Source organism: Peromyscus leucopus, chromosome 12 (assembly GCF_004664715.2).
Source record: "Peromyscus leucopus breed LL Stock chromosome 12, UCI_PerLeu_2.1, whole genome shotgun sequence".
In the NCBI taxonomy this organism is placed as follows: Eukaryota; Metazoa; Chordata; class Mammalia; order Rodentia; family Cricetidae; genus Peromyscus; species Peromyscus leucopus.
In genome coordinates, this window is record NC_051073.1 from 58,896,682 (window position 1) to 58,916,994 (window position 20,313).

Sequence of the window (20,313 nt, forward strand, 5' to 3'; positions counted from 1 at the left end):
CAGTTTTATTACGTTTTGAGACTTCACTAAATGTCCGTGGTTAGCTCAGTACTGATTTGCTGAATAGCAGTTTTAAGATTTTGCAGCTTCTCTTGATTGCTCTGTTTCTCTTTCCAGTTGATGCTGAAATACAAGGATAAGAAATGGTACCAGTTCTAACCGTCTAAAGGAGCTGTGACTGCGTTGAGAACCGTTATTCAGGGAAACTAAATTTATTCCCAGCATCACTATTCAACTGCTAGAAACCAGTTTCTTCTCCAAAATGTTCCATTATAGTCCATCTGAAGTTATCATAAGGAGGAATATCAAAGGCAAAGCCGCTGTACACCATGAAAGCTGGAACCCCGATTAAAATCCCAAGATAATGGCTGAATCTGTCTTTTCCCCATGTGGAATGGATGTTATCATCTTGGCATGTAATTTGCTAAGAATTTGTGTTTGGAAACTATTGGAGAGTCCTTTTGATTTGAAATTTCCTGTACAAACAAAAGCATTAATGCACTTAATGAAAAAAATCTTTGCATGATAAATTAACATCTTAAGAGGAAAAGAAACAAAAGCATGTTATAACAGAAGAAAAAAGGATTTATGGTAAACTACTTTTATGAATTGGGCCACACCCAACAATTTTAAAATCTGCATTAGAAGATATCAGTGCATTTCAAGTGTATCTGCCATACCCAACCGAAAAGGAATCAAAACAAACCCAGAATTTCTTCTCATCTGAAACTTTCCTTAGTGTACTAGGACCTTACTGAATTCTTATAAGCAAGAATTTGATTAACATTTTTCTCTCTCCATAGTCGTTCACATCATTTCCAGCTCTCATTCCTAATCAAGTATTGCCAGTCTAGGGAAGTGTTCCCAACACTCTCATTTCTATTTCTGTCCCCTCCAGGAGGAATTCCTGGTGTTAGTCATCAGCCGAGCAGGGTTGAATCACCTCCGAGCATTTTTTCAGCCTGGTTTATATTCTACAGAGGAGTTGGCAATAAGTTTGCAGAAACTAGACTATAGGAACAATGCAGTTAGTCTGGAGAACTGATTTCACAAAGAGTGGAATTTCACATACCCCAATTTCAGTTTCCAAAGCGATATATTTTTAAAGCACCATTTGTATCCTTATCTGCCAATTACACAGTATATTACTGTTCAAACCCAATAGGGTCTACAATCCCAAGGTGCTTGTGCAGCCTGACATTCACAGACCAAACTGGTCATCCTCGTCAGTGTGATTCAGTAAAACCTCAGTTAATGTTTCAGGAAAGAGATTCTGAGTTATTACATTTCTGATTCATAAGGGCTTTCATTAGAAAATATTTTGGGGTTCAACACTTATTAATGGGAACCTTTGTGAAACCTAGTGGTGTTTCAACTGTGTTGGCCACAGCCATCATTATGAATAACACAAATCCATAGATAATTTAATGATACAAAATCAATAATTTTGTCACTAATTAGATTGACAGATATGTCACAGTAATGTGTCAGTAAATACCAAACACCTCCTTAAAAACTCTAAAAAGTAAAGACTAGCTCTATCATGATAAAATTATCTGTGATAACCCAGCAGAGAAGCACTACAAAGAAAAATAAATATGACTCCTACTCACTCTATTGAACATGCTTGGAAGTCAGAATCTTAAGATTCACTTGATAGTATGTTGTTCCTGTTTTTAAAATCTTGAATTATGTGATTGATTGGTTTACTGACTTTTGGTGGTTTGAGGCTTTGCTGGGTTTACATTGGTGTTTAAAATATCACCATTTCCTTAAGTCCAACTTCATATACAAAATTACCATTTTCATTGGTTTTATATTTTTTGTTTGAAGTGGTACTTTCTTTAAATTTTTCTCAGTAATTTTGAAAAGAGAGCAAAGGATTAAAAGAGCTAGAATATGCACACCAGAGTAGCATTTCTCAGAAGCTTTGCATTCTGATTTCTTAAAAACATCTCTCCATAAATCCACCTCCAGGAATAGTGTTAGCATAAGAGAACTTGGCTTGGAAATACAGACAATAGACACGTTTATACAGTAAAAATATTAATGAAATTTAAGGCCAGGACCTTGAAACATCGGCAGCCAAATTGCAGCACACAATTTATACTATCTGTTTTAAGGACACCAAGTTTCTGAGTTCTCTGGATACTTTAACATTTCTACATTTTAAAATTACCGAAAAGAATGATATTTCTTTTGTTTTGAAATAGTGAAACTCAACCCAAAGCAGCATTGAATTCAATGACTATCTCCGAAACTCCCAGGAATATTTGACTTGTTTTAGAGATATAGCTCAGGGTAGAGTGCTTGGCCACCTTATTCAAAACTCTGTTCAGTCCCCAATCTCACACACACACACACACACACACACACACACACACTAACACACACACACTTGTTCCATAGCAAGAGTTCTCAATAGCATCATTAGCACTAATTCTTCTCTAGCATATTGTGGGATGTTAACAATGCCCTTGGCCCCTGCCCTTTAGATGCCATTAGAAACCTGCTACTAATGACAATTTAAAAAATTGACAAAATTGCTTTCATTTGAGAGCTACTAGTTTACATCATTTAAAGAGAAAGACTATGAAATATATAATGTATGTTTTTACAGAAAACAGCATACTATAAGAGCACATTGTCTTAGCAAGAGAAGTCCCACCTAAAATTATGTGTGATTCACATACAATAGAGCTCAATTTTGAAGAATCAGTGAACAATTACAGCCTATTTCAAAGCACACAGAGAATGCATCAAAAAGGACATGCACACTTTATGATAGGCATGCTTAAAATTCTGGCTTCAGCAAACATATCTAAAACTGTATAAATAGACATCATTTGGAATAGGTGCTTCTGCCATGCTTGAAAAGAACAAGGTCTCATAAATGTTTAAAGCTTAGATGTGCTTATAAAATTGTTTGCCAAGCCCTTTCATAATATAAGGGTAACTTATCCCACAAATCAGTGATTAGCAGAATCCAAATTAATGAGGTTTTACTGTATCAAAATTATTTTTATAATTCAAAGAGATAGCAATAACAATTTAACCATGGGTGTGATTTTTTCTCTCTGAGCATTTCTATTCTGTTGGATTAACCTTAACACACACACATACACACACACACACACACACACACACACACACTCACCACCACTACCACCACCAACACTTCATCATCATGCTATCTTAGGGAAATAAGTAGTGTTATACATGGAATCTTTTGAATTTTCTCATCTCTCTTCTGTCTTGGACCATAAGAAAAACCACTCCCCGAAACATTAATAGTGCTACAGAAGGTGACCCCGAGTCTTGGTTACTATCAAATTGCATTGTATCTACGAAGTAGCATCAAAGTATAAGGCTTGCAAAGCACCATCTGCACAAGGCGACTTTACCTCCCAATTTTTTTCCTCAACAGAAAAGCCCTTCTTAGTGTTCCAGTGGAAAGCAGACCTATCATTCTAGTCACCGATAATAGAAAAGAAGACGTGTGTGTTTCCCTTGTTCTAACAGTAATGTAAGCAATGGTCCCACCGTGAAACCATCCATTTGTCCTGGGGTTTGGGTGGAGGGTGATTGACTTATCACTTATTTCAATAAGTACTTTTGACTTTGCTTCTACACTTCACTGAGTCCCAGACTTAGTACTCAGTCACCATGGGAGCCATTGTGTGTTGTGTGACTTCAGCATCAGGAACAAAACTGAGATCGTTTCCAGCAATTCCGTCATAGAAACATTTCTCAAATCTCTTGGAATCGATTCTCAATAAAATCTAGGTCTCTAACCCTAAAAAATTTGAAGAGACCTTAAATGATACGGTTCCCTTTTATATGACCCACCAATGCCATTTTAAAGGTATCATTTATCCATTATCTGTGCCAGTTTGAAAAAAGAAAGAGTAAGATTAGGCCCAAGATTGGTTGAAAATTAAGATAGGTTCTTTGAGATATTTAGCTATCAGGCATTTGGACAGAGGAATACAATGAAGCTAGCCTGGAAAGGAAAACGATTAGACAGTCTTTGCATCACAAGCTTCTTTGGGGGAGGGCACCAACACTGCCCCCGACTGCACTGGTTCACAGGGAGCAGTCACAAAGCCAGCACGTCAGAGCCAGTCTTGCTCATTGTGTGTTAGGAAAAGCACCCACCTCCCAGGGTCGCCTGCTGTCACTCAGCCCCATCTTAGGTGGCAGCCTGGTGTATGCACACTGCTCAGAGTTTCTGAGATAACTGTCACCAACTTAGGCTGAGCATTGTCGCTCATGTGCAAGATTCTAGGAAGCATGGCTGCTCAGAAGTTTAGTATTCTTATCTACAGACCACATAGCCCTGGATGGAAGAAATAGGTAAGGTCTCCTGTGGACATGGGGGAGAAGGTGCAGTGTGGTGTGGGGAGTGTGGGTGTGGGGAGGGGTATGAGAGTCTGAGGAAAATGAGGTTTTGATGCAACCAGAGCCCAGGCAAATGCCTGGGTTTGTATCTTCTTTCGGCTAGTATCTTTTGGTGTGTATCCTTTTAAGTGAAGCCTTGGCTGTATGTAATAGTCACTTGAGATTTTTACATTCCCAATGATTTCAAAAAGTCTTAGACTGGGGACAGAACATCAGTATTTTTGAAAGTCCTAAAAGTGGGTGTGTGTCCAGCCAAAGTTGTAAAGCACTGCTGCTTTATGACTAAGACAGATTTTTCTTGTCTTCCTGGGCTGATATCTTAGCCGCTTCTAAGGGAGCGGGGAAGGCAGAAGGTAAGAGACGCAGCCTCTCACAGAACAAAGTGAGTGCACATTTCTAATCAGGCAGCTCCACTGATTCTTTGTAACTCTAGAATGTTATTCTGTATGATTTGATCTTGAGTTATTTGAGTCAAAGTTGTAAGTTTGGGCTGCCTTTTACATAAAGTACCAGAAATAGCACCATAAGTTCAACAGTAAAGAAAATTAATTCTCAATATCTGGAAAATGGAAATTCTCAAAGTAATTACATACTATATCAGCTCCAAGTTTATCATGCACCCTCCTGCTGGAGCAGACATGGCGAGTGACCCCTGCTTTCCAGCTGGTATCCTACTGGACCTGATTCAGCAAACAGGGAGAAGTGTTTGGGTGTTGTCTCAACATCTCCCAGGGCCACTTGATTCTGTTCTCTAACTTATTGGGTATGTGGGTAAAGGGAAAATCACCACCTGAACACCAGGGCTCTGAAAAAGTGCTTCTACCCCCAGAAAGGAATAGCCCAGCCAATGGGAGGCACTGACACACAGAAAACATTCAGACTTCTGTCCCTCCCGCCACTTCCCCTCCTGACTTGGCCCACCCTTCTCAACTGCAAAGCCAGAAGATACACTAGGTGGTGGTTTTGGATAGTTGTACACAGGATCAAAATCTCTAATAACCTATAATTTTTAGTACTTAATTATGTGATGTTTTATTCTAGGAAATAAGAGACAGACAACACCATTGATGTATCTTTCTTTCATCTTCAGAATTTTTGCATCTTTTCAAAAAATGACAAATTACTATTTTTCTGTTGCATTCAGCAATTGTGACTATACCTAAAATTCTTGTAGTCTGTAGAGCTATCAATAAAATTGTATATGTTTGTACATAGACGCTCTCCTATGTCATGATGTCATGTACTATTGATTTTTGCCAAGATTAAATATATAGAGGTAAAGCCCTCATTTGCAAACTGTGAACTATGGTTTTACCAAGAATGAATGTTTATAAAAGACATGGAGGGGATGGGAGAACATATTTATTTGAGCAGAAAAGGAAACAAGATCCCAGTTTCCAAAATGTATAGATTCCATTACAATTAATTGATTGAAAGTGTTAGAGGTATCCATTCAAATTTTCTATCAAATTTGGGATATATGTAACATTTTAGTGAAAATTTTAAAGACAACTTGCAAGGCTACTGATTGAATAATATTTATGATGGAATGAAAGTAAAATGAAATTTATTAATAGTGCCCCTAAGACACTGTTGTGGCTTAAGGACTTAAAAACTCACACTGGCCTTGACTTCCTTCTTTTTCAGTTCAAGCAGAATGAATTTGTTGTGAGTTTATACTACCATCTAGTGGTCATCATCAGCATCCCTCAACCCCAGATGAACTAGTCGGATTTGTTTGGCTTTCATCAGCATAGTTAATCCCCATTCTGGCATTTTCTTTAGATGTATATACTGGAGGCCTAAACCAGCTAACCTTATTCTTCCAAGGTCTAATTATCTTAGGAAAATTCATCCCCCACCACAAGTTTTCACCTATAGGTGGATCTATATAAAATTGAAAAAATAACAACTAGCCCTAGGCTTAAAAATAATTTTGAGTAAAAAGACGAATATATAGATCCTTTAAAACATAAATGCTAATTTCTATTTCATATTTTTCTCGGGAGGACCAGTTTTTCTCATCTTCCAATTACAACGACCCAAGCCCACAAACCCGCATTCTGCATTCTCTGCTGCATCTTCCTCCCTCTCATTCCTTCAGTCACCCTCTCTTCCTCCCCTTACCCATTTCCTTCCTCAAGTCTTGCCCTCCATTCACTCTCCTGGAGTAGATTAACCGTGGGGCCTCACATACAGGCTGACCTCACTGGATAGGGCTAGAGGAGCAGACCAAAGAAAAATGGAGCTGGGGTGAAGGGTGGCAGGTGAGACTTAGGTGGTCAGTGACCATGGGATTTGAGGTCTTTGGAGCAGGGCAGACGGCAACCCATCTGGCTTAGGAGAGTGGCTCAATTCAAGGAATTGAGCGCCTAAAGAAATTCACTGAAGACATGGGAGCCAAGTTTCTCACACATGGAAATTGTAGACGGGTATACAACTAAAAGAGGAAACTAGACAAGCTATGAATTTTTGTGGTGCTTCGTATGAATAACTGAAGTTCATCATTTTTAATGTTTCAAAATAGGTAAAGGAGAGGATTTTTAAATGTTTCACCACAAAGAATGATAGTTGAGATGATGACCATGATAAACAGTCTGGTATCATCATTCCATAATGCATATATTACAAAACTATCAAATTATTCCCTATCAATATATAATTATTATTTCTCAATTAAAAATAATAAACCTTCTTAAAGAAGAAAAGGTAAGATAAGCCTGGCAATGTCGATTAGAATTGGAGTTATTAGTGTGAACTGTATATGTTTGTGCACATATATATCATTGTATCTATATAAATAGTTATATACATAGATACACATAAATATGCATCATATATACATATCTATGTATATATGGTGAAAGGTGTGTGCATGTTGTACATAACTATTTCCTGGTTCTGAACACTGGAAAGACTAGAAAGATGCACACACAACCATCAACACAGCTAGCCCTGGATTTTGATTTCCAAATATTCTTCCCTGCTAAACGTGCTGGAGCATCTTGAAGAGAGTGGCTGGTTTCAATTCCGGAATATACTCTGTGTCAGAAAATAAAGTATTCAAAGAAAGATGGCTACGTGTCAAAAAGCACTCAGAAACAGCTTGAAGGAGTGTACACAGGCCAAGTGAGGGATAATTTAACGATGGAACATAATAACTGAATAAAATAGGAACCCATGAATTCATACTGATATAAATAAATGTGAAGGAGAGAAAGATATTCCTTACAATCGAATGCCAGCCACTACCTGTAAATGGAGTTTAAAAATTGCTGTTAGATAACTATTGTTCTAATATGTTGGGTAATAAATATCAGTCATGCTCAAACTAATGGGTCAAGTAGGGTGTCAGTATAGGATGATTTACATCGTCTCCAAGTGTCTTCAAAACATTGTCAAACATTAAAAAAAAATTTACACTCAAAAACATGGCAGATACCATATCTGTTATTGAGGGACCAAAGTCCTGCCACCACTAATGGACAAATGAACATCTTGTACTGCCTTTGAAAACAGCACAGCATTCCTGCCAAAATGCACACTCTGGGTCTAGTCCTGAGGAAAATGTTAACCAGACCTAAACCAAATGGCATTCTGTAAATGGCTGCCCCGTAAGGACTTTCTTTGATGTAACGAAAGACAGGAAAGACGAATACTCCAGATCTAGACAGCCAAAAACCATGACAACTGCATGCAATACATGATCTGAGACCAAAACGTTTTCCCATTCAGTGTCATGACATAAATGGAGTGATTATCAAAACTCGAGTGTGGTTTCCCACTTGATTACAATTCTTTGTACCATTCTTGAAGCTTTTATTTAGATTTGAGCTTATTTCAAAATAAAATTATAAAAGTAAAAATATTTTCAATTTTGTTGTATTATTTGCACTTCAGTAGTATTATCTTATGTTTTTCAGAGCAAATAGATAGCTGTTTGTGGCTGAAAGAGAGGACTTTGTGAGTTGTTTGGGAATCCAGTTATTTAAATATATATATTTATTAGTATATATATTAACCTTGACTGTGCCTCTGCCTCTCCATTGCTAGGAGTTAAGCCACCACCATGCTATTGTTTTCTTAATGGCTGCAATTCTGGCCAGGAGGAGATGTAGTGTTAGTTTGTTTTAAACTGCTACTTCTCTAATGTCTAGTGAGGTTGAACATTTTCATATGATTGTTGGCTATTTGTATGTAATCTTTGGGGGACTTCCTGTTCATTTTGTTAGCACATTTATCCGTAGAGTTGACTGATTTCTAGTTTAACTATTTGAGTTCTTTCAATGTCCAGACATTAACTCTCCATCAGGTGATGCTGTGTACTATTTCTCTGAATCGAAGCTTGCCCTACCAGGAGGGCGGAAGGCTGGTAACACTTAGGAAGTAAATAACATCTCCTGACTTCAGGAAGCTCCTGAAAGCTGTGAGAGTTAAGAGACTCCTCCCCGAGCCCAGGGTTGTACAAGCTGTAACAGTTGAGGAGGAGCTGCAAACTGTTCAGAGAACTCCATGTTCTCTGTCCTGGGCTTTTCACTATGCGGCTGTCTTTCCATCCTTCATGCTGTAAGTAACCCCCTGCTGATCAGTAAGCTGGACATGGGCACAATCATCCCTCTTGGTGTGCTATCAGTGCCCTAGCTGGGGTAAATATGTATCTGTCCACCAGGCAGTCACACAGTGGGTGTTGTGGTTTGAATGACAATTTTCCCTAGTCTCAGGCATTTGGTTCTCAGTTAGTAGCACTGTTTGGGGCGGTTCAGGATTTGTGGCTTGCTGGAAGAAATATGACCAACTGTAGGGACAGAGGGACTTAGGTGTCAAAGTGTCAGTCCATTCCCAGTTTCTGCTCTCTGCTTCCTGCCTGCGTTCAAGATGTGAGCTCTTAACTGTTCCTGCCTCCATGCCTGCCACATGCTACTATGTCTCGCTGCCATGTGAACTCTGAATCCTCTGGAAGCATTAAATCCAAATAAAGTCTTCCTTCTGTAAGTTACCTTGAAAGACCCCCAGGGGAGATCTTCCTTCAGGAGAGACCCCCAAACCCAAGGAACACACCGAAACCACAGATCAGATGCAAACAGCAAGAGGGTTTATTTAGATACACAGGTACCTGGGGCGAAGTCTCTCGGAGGACTTGCGCCCCTTCCTAGGGCAAGGGGGACTTTTTATAGGATCCCAGGGGCAGAGGCGCAGTTACAGAAGCGAGATGCATAGTTACAGGGTTCCTATTGGTTGTTTCAAAGAAGGCCAGGGTGAACTTGGGGACGTATTTTAATTCTCAGAAATTTGATGTGTGTGGCTGACTTGGCCTTGCCCAGGGTACAGTGGGTGTTTTTCCAGCCCAGCTGCTTATTCCTCAAGGCCAGGGGGCCAACCATAAATATCCTGATTTGACTCAACGGTTTTTCTCCCAAGGCCGGTGGCCGGCCATAGTTATCTCTCTCAAGGCCGGATGGCCGGCCACAGTTATCTCTCTCTCAAGGCCGGGTGGCTGGCCATAGCTGTGAACTCCTGTTTTTCTGGTTCCTTCAGAATGGCGTTTCTTAGGCTAAGTTATTGGGACCGGGGGGGGGGGGGGGCATTTCATCGGCCCAATGCCCCATGTCCTCATAATGGAGTGGGGGTCTTTCAACCTGGGTATGGTGTTTTCTCAGGAAAATAAAGAGTGACTAACGGAGCTGTGTGAGGGTTCGAGTAAGAACGGCCCCCCAGGCTCACATATTGGAATGCTCAGTCACCAGGGAGTGGCACTGTTCGGAAGGATGAGGAGGTGTGGCCTTGTTAAAGGAAGTGTGTCACAGGGGTGGCCTTTGAGGTTTCCATAGCCTATGCCAGGCCCAGTCTCTCCCTCTCCTTGTCTGTCTGTCTGTCTGTCTTCTGTTTGCTTGGAGATCAGGTGTAGCTCTCAGCTACTACTCCAGAGCCGTGTATATATGCCACCATGCTCCCATCCATAATGACAATGGACTAAACCTTTGAAACTGTAAGCAAGCCCCCAGTTAAATGGTTTCTTTATAGGAGTTGCCCAGGTCACAGCATCTCCTTACAGCAGCAGAACAGTGACTGAGACAGTGTGTATACCTAGAGAAGATCTTCTCCCAGTCTGTGCACTGAGTCTTTGCTGTTTCCATCGCTGTGAAGATGTTCTTTTCTTCTGTGCAGACCTACTGTTATGTATAGACACTGACTAGACACCTCTCTGTAAAATCCTTGCCTGCATCCATACCTTGAAATATTTCCTCTTACTTTTTCCTTTAACAATTTCAGAGTTTCAGATCTTACATTAAAGTCTTTGATCTACTTAAAATTGCCTCATTTTTTCTATTAATTTATGTGAATGAGTGCTTTGCACATCGTGCGTGCGTGCGTGCGTGCGTGCGTGTGTGTGTGTGTGTGTGTGTGTGTGTGCACATGCATGAGTGTATCCACATGCCTATGAATATAGTTGAGAGTGACCAGGTGGGTTCTGGGAACCTAACCTGTGTCTTCTGCAAGAAATTCAAGTGCTTTTAATAGCTGAACCATCTCTCCAACCCCAGGAAATGATTTTATACAGGATAAGAGTTTGGGGTTTAATTTCATTCTTCTGCATGTGGACATCCAATTTTCTCACCGTTTGTTGAAGAGGCTGTTTGTTTGTTTGTTTGTCTGTTTTTCTCCAATGTATAGTTTTTTGCATCTTCATCTATCCTAGATTAAGAATTGGTCTTTATTACCAATGTATTATTTATTTTATAACTGCTGAGAAGACTGTTTTTTCTTCAGTGTTTAGAAAGTGTTCTGTATGTCTGTTAGGTCCATTTGACATATAATGTCACTTAATTCAGATATTTCTCTGTTTTTGTCTAGATGTTTACCCAGCTATTGGTGAGCATAGGGTGCTGAAGATACCCACTATTATTGTATTAGGGTTAATCTTCGTCTTTGCATCTAGCTGTGTTTGCTTTATGAAATTAGATGCAGCTGTGTTTGTTGTGTTTATGTCTAAAGGATTAGTTCACTTAACTTGCTTGAACTTCCTTAGTAGTTAGTAGTCAGGAATTCTTTTGCCCTGTTTTTATCGTGGAAAGTTTCTCTTCTTTTATGACAGATAATTCTGCTTCATGTATAGTGGTCAAGATTGGTGGTTGTGGTCTTTCAGAGTTTAAGTCATTTCCAAGGCCTCCTGGATTTTAGTTTCTGTTGAGAAGTCAGCTGTGATTTAGAAGGGTCTGCCTGTCTATGTGACATGTCCTTTCTCTATCTTGTATACTTATTGTTTTGAGTATAATGCAGTGTGGATTATTTGCTGGTCCTGCCTGTTTGTTGCCTGCTCCTTTGTACCTTAATAGACATCTTTTGCCCTAGATTTGGAAATGTTTGTGTTATGTTATTGAAAAGGTTTTCTCTCATGGGTTAGAAAGATGGCTCAGTGGTTAAGACCTCTTCCAGAGGGTCCTCAGTGGATTCTCAGCACCCAAGTTTCAGCTCCAGGGGATCCCATGTCCCTGGCCTCTGAGCACACCTGTTGTCACGTGCACATGCCTACAAACAGACACAGAGGCATATACATAATTAAAAATAATAAAAATAAGTCTTTTAAGAAAGATATAAAAGATCATTTTAGAAAGATAAAATCTTCCTCTTTCTAATCCCACAATTCATGCATTCTTTTCTTGACATCCCAAATGTTGTAGCTTAGTAAAATATCCTAATCACTGAATGTTGCAATTCCTCTACCTTGTCTTCAAGTTCTATTATTCTGTGTTCATCTTAATCCAACCTGTTGGTAAGAGTTTCCATGGAGCTTATTTCACTTATTGAAATATTTACTTCCGGTATTTCAGGGTTTTTTTTTTTTTTTCTCAGTATTTTGCTTTATTGAAGTCTTCTTTCATATCCTCTATTGACTTCCTTACTTCATTCAGAAAGTACATTAGACATTTTTGGATCCTAGAAAACAACTGAATAAAAACATTGCTGCTAATGTGATGCAAGGGGTGGGGTCCATCCCAAGCTGGCAGTGGAACTTGGCAGTGTGGGTCACCACGTGTCACCAGCCTCACAGGCATGACAGATGTAAGAGTGTTCATGGATTTCCCTCCATGATTTAAGAGAGCTGCTGAGGCCAGGCAGCAGATGGCATGAAGGCCCTTGGAGGGCAGGGGTCTATGAGAGGCCATTACATGAAGGTGTTGAAAGTGAAGCCTGGGTTACAGCAGAGACCCCAAGATGTTGGAAATGCCAAAACTGTGGGGTATCTGCCAAGCAGAATTGCTTACTGGAAAAATAGAATCAGCCCAAGAGAAAGCTATGTGCTCTAGGCAATAAAGCTGGAAGGGCGGAGCTTGCCAAGCCCTGTAACAGAGGACCAGGGGCTACAGAATTTGTTTGAACTGCTGGGTTCAGGTCTTGCTTTGTTCCAGTGCTTCCTTGCTGTGTCTCAGCCCCCATTTTGGAATGGTAATGTATGTTCCCACTGTGTTGCGAGTACGGAATCTGCTTTTTGGTTTGTTTTTTTGTAAGGGGTTACAATTTAAGAGATTGCCTTGAGTCTCAGAAGAGACCTTGGACTTTTAAACATTATTGAAACTGTGGGGACTTTTGAAATTGAACTACATGCATTTTGCATTATGGTATTGCCATGAGTCTGTTGTGGCCAGAAAGTGGCATGCAGTGTTTTGAATGTGAAATGTCCCTCATAGTCTCAGGAACTGAGTGGGTGACGCTGTTTGGGGAGGTTTGGCCTTCCTGAGGGCAGATGCTGAAATGAAAAAGCCTTGTCTATTTCCGGTTTGCTCTCTCTGCAGCAGGCTTGCAGTTCAAGCTGTGAGCTCTCAGCTTCCTGTTCCTGATGACTGCAGCCACACTGCTACCATGGATTCATCTTGTGGATCCACGAGCCAAAAACAAATGCTCTTAGCAACATAATGAGTTTAGACAAAGTGAATGTTACTAGTCTGCTGTTTTCATGCAAACAGTGCTTAGTGATGCAACCTTTGTGTGCTTGTGTCTTATGTTAGCTGCCATGAGTGACTGAGCCTGCCTACCTGCCTTTTCTCCCCCCCTTCCTCTCCCTGCCTGCCTGCCTTTCTTCCTCCTCCCTCCCCTTCCTTCCCTCCTCCCTTCCTCCTTCCCTCCCTCTTCCTTCCTTCCTTCCTTTCTCCCTCCCTCTTCCTGCCTTTCTTCCCCCTCCCTTCCTCTTCCCTTCCCTCTCTCCCTACCTCCTTCTCTCCCCCCTCTGTCCCCAAATGCCTGCCTGCCTTTTGTACGTTGAGCTATTTTCTCAATTTTATGGAAAGTTTATTTAATTTTCATTGTTTTTATTATTTGAGAATTTCATACATGCATATACTATGTTCTGATCAATCTGTTGTCCCTACCCCCGATTCCCTCCTTTCCAATTCCCCCTGTATCCTCACCATCATTTTTTCCCTCTCAACTTCAGGTGGCTGTTTGTTTGTTTGTTTGTTTGTTTGGAGCCAAGATCTCTGTTTTCCCAGGCCAGCCAGAACCCCCTGATCCTCCTGCTCCTGCCTCCCTCTGCCTAGTATTTTTAATTGTTATTTTATGTATGTCATGCCTGTTTTCCGCAAAGGGCAGGGGAGGAAACTGGCATCCACTGAAACCGAAGTTACAGACAGCTAGCTGTAAATGTGCTCTTTTAAAAATGCACTGATCCACCCGCATGTACAGACGCAGAACCTTCTCCTGGAGTGTAGGGCGCCTCCCGAGGAGGGCTGTACCCTGCAGAAAGCTGTGAGTCATTCTTTTTAACTCATTTGTATTATGCCGTGGAGACAATAAGCTATAACTTCTCATTTTACTAGTAGTAAGCATTGAGATATTTTCCTATCTTTGGTGCCATAAACAAGACAGCATTGAACATTTACACATGATGCGCTTTTGGACAAGTGGAAGGGACAAGCCAAGCGTGGCTTTGGAATTGGGGCCTACCTGCTTCAGCCTCGTGATAGCGGTGGCTAGCTGGGTTCCTCTTCTCCAGCGTGCTGGGGACAGTGGTGCTGGGGGACAGTGGTGCTGGGGACAGTGGTGCTGGGGACAGGGTGCTGGGAGTGGTGCGGGAGGGGTGGTGGTGCTGGGGACAGTGGTGCTGGGGACAGTGGTGCTGAGGGACAGTGGTGCTGGGGACAGTGGTGCTGAGTGGTGCTGGGACAGTGGTGCTGGGACAGTGGTGCTGGGGAGTGCAGTGGTGCTGGGGACAGTGGTGCTGGGGACAGTGGTGCTGAGGGACAGTGGTGCTGGGGACAGTGGTGTGGGTGCTGGGGACAGTGGTGCTGGGGACAGTGGTGCTGGGGACAGTGGTGCTGGGGACAGTGGTGCTGGGGACAGTGGTGCTGGGGACAGTGGTGCTGGGACAGTGGTGCTGGGGACAGTGGTGAGTGGGCTGGGACAGTGGTGCTGGGGACAGTGGTGCTGAGTGGTGCTGGGACAGTGGTGCTGAGTGGTGCTGAGTGGTACAGTGGTGCTGGGACAGTGGTGCTGGGGACAGTGGTGCTGAGTGGTGCTGGGGACAGTGGTGCTGGGGACGTGGTGCTGGGGCAGTGGGACAGTGGTGCTGAGTGGTGCTGGGGACAGTGGTGCTGAGTGGTGCTGGGGACAGTGGTGCTGAGTGGTGCTGGGGACAGTGGTGCTGGGGACAGTGGTGCTGGGGACAGTGGTGCTGGGGACAGTGGTGCTGGGGACAGTGGTGCTGAGTGGTGCTGGGGACAGTGGTGCTGGGGACAGTGGTGCTGGGGGACAGTGGTGCTGGGGACAGTGGTGCTGTGGGACAGTGGTGCTGGGGACAGTGGTGCTGAGTGGTGCTGGGGACAGTGGTGCTGGGGGACAGTGGTGCTGGGGACAGTGGTGCTGAGTGTGCTGGGGACAGTGGTGCTGGGGACAGTGGTGCTGAGTGGTGCTGGGGACAGTGGTGCTGAGTGGTGCTGGGACAGTGGTGCTGGGGACAGTGGTGCTGGGGACAGTGGTGCTGAGTGGTGCTGGGGACAGTGGTGCTGGGGGACAGTGGTGCTGGGGACAGTGGTGCTGGGGACAGTGGTGCTGAGTGGTGCTGGGGACAGTGGTGCTGAGTGGTGCTGGGACAGTGGTGCTGGGACAGTGGTGCTGAGTGGTGCTGGGACAGTGGTGCTGGGGGACAGTGGTGCTGGGGACAGTGGTGCTGGGCAGTGGTGCTGGGGACAGTGGTGCTGAGTGGTGCTGGGACAGTGGTGCTGGGGACAGTGGTGCTGGGGACAGTGGTGCTGGGGACAGTGGTGCTGGGGAGTGGTGCTGGGACAGTGGTGCTGGGGACAGTGGTGCTGAGTGGTGCTGGGGACAGTGGTGCTGGGGACAGTGGTGCTGGGGGACAGTGGTGCTGGGTGGACAGTGGTGCTGGAAGTGGTGCTGGGGACAGTGGTGCTGGGGACAGTGGTGCTGGGGACAGTGGTGCTGAGTGGTGCTGGGGACAGTGGTGCTGAGTGGGACAGTGGTGCTGGGGACAGTGGTGCTGGGGACAGTGGTGCTGGGGACAGTGGTGCTGGGACAGTGGTGCTGGGACAGTGGTGCTGGAGTGGTGCTGGGGACAGTGGTGCTGGGGACAGTGGTGCTGAGTGGTGCTGGGGACAGTGGTGCTGGGGACAGTGGTGCTGAGTGACAGTGGTGCTGAGTGGTGCTGGGGACAGTGGTGCTGAGTGGTGCTGGGGACAGTGGTGCTGAGTGGTGCTGGGGACAGTGGTGCTGAGTGGTGCTGGGGACAGTGGTGCTGGGACAGTGGTGCTGGGGACAGTGGTGCTGGGGACAGTGGTGCTGAGTGGTGCTGGGGACAGTGGTGCTGGGGACAGTGGTGCTGGGGACAGTGGTGCTGAGTGGTGCTGGGGACAGTGGTGCTGAGTGGTGCTGGGGACAGTGGTGCTGGGGACAGTGGTGCTGAGTGGTGCTGGGGACAGTGGTGCTGAGTGGTGCTGGGTGCTGGGGACAGTGGTGCTGGGGACAGTGGTGCTGGGGACAGTGGTGCTGGGGACAGTGGTGCTGGGGACAGTGGTGCTGGGACGTGGTGCTGAGTGGTGGGGACAGTGGTGCTGAGTGACAGTGGTGCTGAGTGGTGCTGGGGACAGTGGTGCTGGGGACAGTGGTGCTGGGGACAGTGGTGCTGGGGACAGTGGTGCTTGCATTTCCGCTACTCTCAGACTTTCACCTTTTTCCTTTATGACGAAACCTGAAAATGACATTTTAAATGGAATTTTCTAATGATAAGCAGTGTATTTACATGTCATTAGACCTTTAATTCCTTATTTATAACTTTCTGTCAATTTTGACTATTGGGGGACATAGTTGTGTTACGGGGCTCCTGAAGAAGGGGGCTGGGCCTCTCCACTTCCCCTGGATTATTTGATTTTGAATACTGGGACTGATGCCACCACGCAGACTCGAAGAGGATGTGAACTCTTTTATCAGGCACACAGATGGGGCCCTCTAGGGAACAGACAAGGTGAGGAAATAGGGAGAAGCCAGTTGAAGTGTGCACTGTGTAAGAAGGGGTTTAATCAGTCTGAAATCTGTCGAGGAACTGAAGAATGTAGCCTCTAGGCTTTCTTCTGGGGTCACTCAGATGAGGATTAAATTGGAGTAAGGATGAAAACTTGTGCTGAAATATCAAAGATAGAATGCAATTCTTTAGTACAAGTCATTTGTCTAGTATTGAGTTTTTTCATTATGACTAGAAATTAAATAACTTATTTTATGAAAATTATTTTTGTTTTAGGTGTGTGTGTGTGTGTGTGTGTGTGTGTGTGTGTAACACATTAGCTGTATATAATGGGATTCATTGATCCCCCATACATGCAGATACTGTGCACTGATTTATTATTCCCCTTCTGTACCCCTGCCCCCCACTCTCCCTGATCACTTTCCTAATCCCTAGCACTCACTATTTCGCTTTTAGGCCAGCTCTTTGTTTTTAAATTTCCACACACGAGACAAGCATGTAACACCTGTCTTTCTGTGTCTGGCTTTCTGTTGTCTTTAACATGATGCCCCCAGTTCTGCTTTGTAAATGACAGGCTTTCATTTTTTACAGCTCAGTAAGACTCTGTGGTGGATATATCTGTATCTATTATTCTGTTGATGGCCACCTAAGGTGAATCCCACTTAGCTATAGGTAAGCTTGCCATAAAGATGGATATACAGGGAGCTGGTTCCATACCCTTTGGATATGTGCCCAAAGATAGCGAGGTACATAGCAATTCCAGTTTCAGGCTTTTGAGGAGTCTCCACTATGCTTTCCAACATAGCTACACAAATTTACACTCTCACTGAATGTGTGTGTTCTTTTTCATCTGTGTCCTTTGTAGATGTAACCAACTGTCTTACTAAATAAGAAACACAGAACCAATGCAAAGAAGAAAGCCAAGAGATCAGAGCTAAGAGCCTTACCCACCTGCTGCAGCTAGCCTCTTCAGCCAAGAGACCTCTCCAAAAAAGAGACCTACTTCCTGTATGTTTGTCTTTATATAGTCTTTCTGTTCTGCCTTCTCATTGGTTGTAAACCCAAACACATGACTGCCTCATCACTGCCTGTCTGTAGAGACTTCCAGGTCTTCTATGGTTGGTATTGAGATTAAAGGTGTGTGTCTCCAATGCTGGCTGTATGCTTGAACACACAGAGATCTACCTAGCTCTGTCTACCAAGTGCTGGGATTAAAGGTGTGCACCATCAATGCCCAGCTTTTGCTATGGCTCTAATAGCTCTGACCCCTGGGCAACTTTATTTACTAACATACAAATAAAATCACATTTCAGTACAAATGAAATACCACCATAGTCCTTACCCGTGTATTTGTTGTTTGGGTTTGTTTTTTATAACAGCCATTGTAGTTGGTATGAGCTGTGAACTCATTGTAATTTTAATTTTCATTTCCTTGATGGCTAATGACATTGAACATTTCTTTCACATACTAACAGGCTACACACATTTCTCTACTGAAGTGTCTGTTTTTAGATCATTTGCCCATTTTAAAATCAGCATTCTTGTTTTTTTCCTGTTCATTGTGTATTCTAGACACTAAATATGTCACAGATGAAGAGCTAGTGAAGTTACTTCCCCTGCTGTTTGCGTTGTTGTGCAGCTCTCCAGTTTGATGCAATTGCACTTGTCAAGTTTAGTTTTGTTGCTGGGAGCCGCAGGATTATGCAGCAGGGATTCAGCTGCCGTAGATAAAGGTCAACGGATCAGAACCAAGGGTCCCGTGTTGGAGCCCATTTAGATTTGCTAGTGCCTGTACCCATCCATTCTGCATAAAGAGGATGATTGGACCACGAGCCTGAGTACAGGTGTCTGAGATGGTCTGCACTTGGCTGTGCTGGGGGGAGGTCTTTTGCTCCATCCCTGGGCATTCCTTTAAAAACCCTTTGGCAGAAACAGTCAGGGCATGATGGATTAGGATCCAGGCCCTCTTGAGGCTGTCCTGTATTTTCTACCTTTTTCTCTCCACTCTGTCCATCTAACTAATATTTCCCGCTGCTTCTACTCAAGAGTACTCTGGGGAAGTGTGGGGGTGGGGAATGGCCCTCCACAGTCCTGGTAGAGGACTAAGCCATCATGCAAGGCATGCTGGAGTTATTGAATGAATTGACTGTTTCTTGATGTAGATTTCTTGATGTAGAAGCCATTGCTTATTCCCATCTGTTACAATTTGGGATTCATTTCCCACAGTTTACAAGTGTTTGATCATCTCCTGGGCACAATTTCCCCTGTGTGTGTTGGGGTATATTGATAACATCCCCTAGCTATATGTGAAAACAGTCAAAACTTATTTCCCACAACTGGCCTTTGTTCCTTTCTCCAATGTAGACATAGAGATCTGCCTTCCTGAAATTATCTTTATTGGCAGGCATTTGGTCAGGGTTAACTGTCTAGGAAAAAAACAGCTCATTTGAGACATTTCCAGACACATCAAGGACATAGAGTTATTACTTGTCTGAAAATGTTGATTCATAGCCATTTAGATAGAGGGAAAGCATGCCTTTGTTTTTACCTCACCTATAGATAAGAGTAGTGATGACCTAAACTAACCTCGCACTAAGAGATTCTTAACTCCTTGTACTTTTTTTCACCTCAGTTTATTAATGTAAGATTTTAACTTAAAGATTTATTGCTTGCATTTATCCTGAGAAAAGAATGGGAAAGTAAACTTTCCCTCAGACTGCTGAAGACCTACATAGCCTGGGCCAGAGCAGCTAGAAGGTGCCAGGTTCTGTTTCTTGTCCAAATTAAGTTTAAATCCTCTCCTTTGTTCTACAGCCTAGGTGTAATCCTTAGATCTAAAAAAGTTCCCTTTAAACAACTGATTATGGTGAAAGTGCAATCACAGATCAAAAGCTGCACCTTTTTTCCCTACTGGTGCACAGGTTGCCTAGTAACCGAGGGCCAAGAAGAGTCTTTGGAGGCGCATAGAGAAAAAGACAGTTTTTACCTTATTCGTAACTTTTACTGATTATAGACTTTTAGCTTAATACCTAGCCACACTTAAGAACATAGATAAGCACTCAAATTCCTCTCTTAGATTTCTTTGTTGATTTAATCCCTAGTTACCTCACCAGAAAACTTCCGCCAGCCACTCCCATTTTTATGCCGTAAATGAAAGATGACAGCTATTGCTCTGTATGTGAATCTTATCGGCCTTGGTGACCCTAAGAACTTCAAGCCTCGCTTGCATTGCCAAAACAAATTAGTTATAAATGTATATAAGCTGGTATCCTCACTGTAGAAGACTTTTTGTAGAACAGTAAAAAGACATGGCTAGAAAGAACACGGTGTGAGGAGATCCATTCCCCATCTCTGAGATCATAGTTCCTCCACTGATTGTAGCATCTCCCTTGGACCCTGAGAGAAAGGCCTTCATTATTTTGTCTCCCACGTTTAGGATCCTATTT

General features: G+C 43.2%; 1 protein-coding gene across 14 annotated transcripts in view; it reads left to right on the top strand.

The window, feature by feature from the left end:
- Window positions 1–7,212, top strand: part of Stxbp5l (syntaxin binding protein 5 like) — a 246,753-nt gene extending 239,541 nt beyond the window's left edge. For all 14 annotated transcript variants that reach the window (XM_037209769.1, XM_028895003.2, XM_028895010.2 and 11 more), the window contains one exon: window positions 118–7,212. In XM_037209769.1, coding sequence (XP_037065664.1) covers window positions 118–159 — 42 coding nt within the window. In that variant the 3' untranslated portion in view covers window positions 160–7,212. The remainder of the gene's footprint in view (window positions 1–117) is intronic.
- Window positions 7,213–20,313: the final 13,101 nt, after the last annotated feature.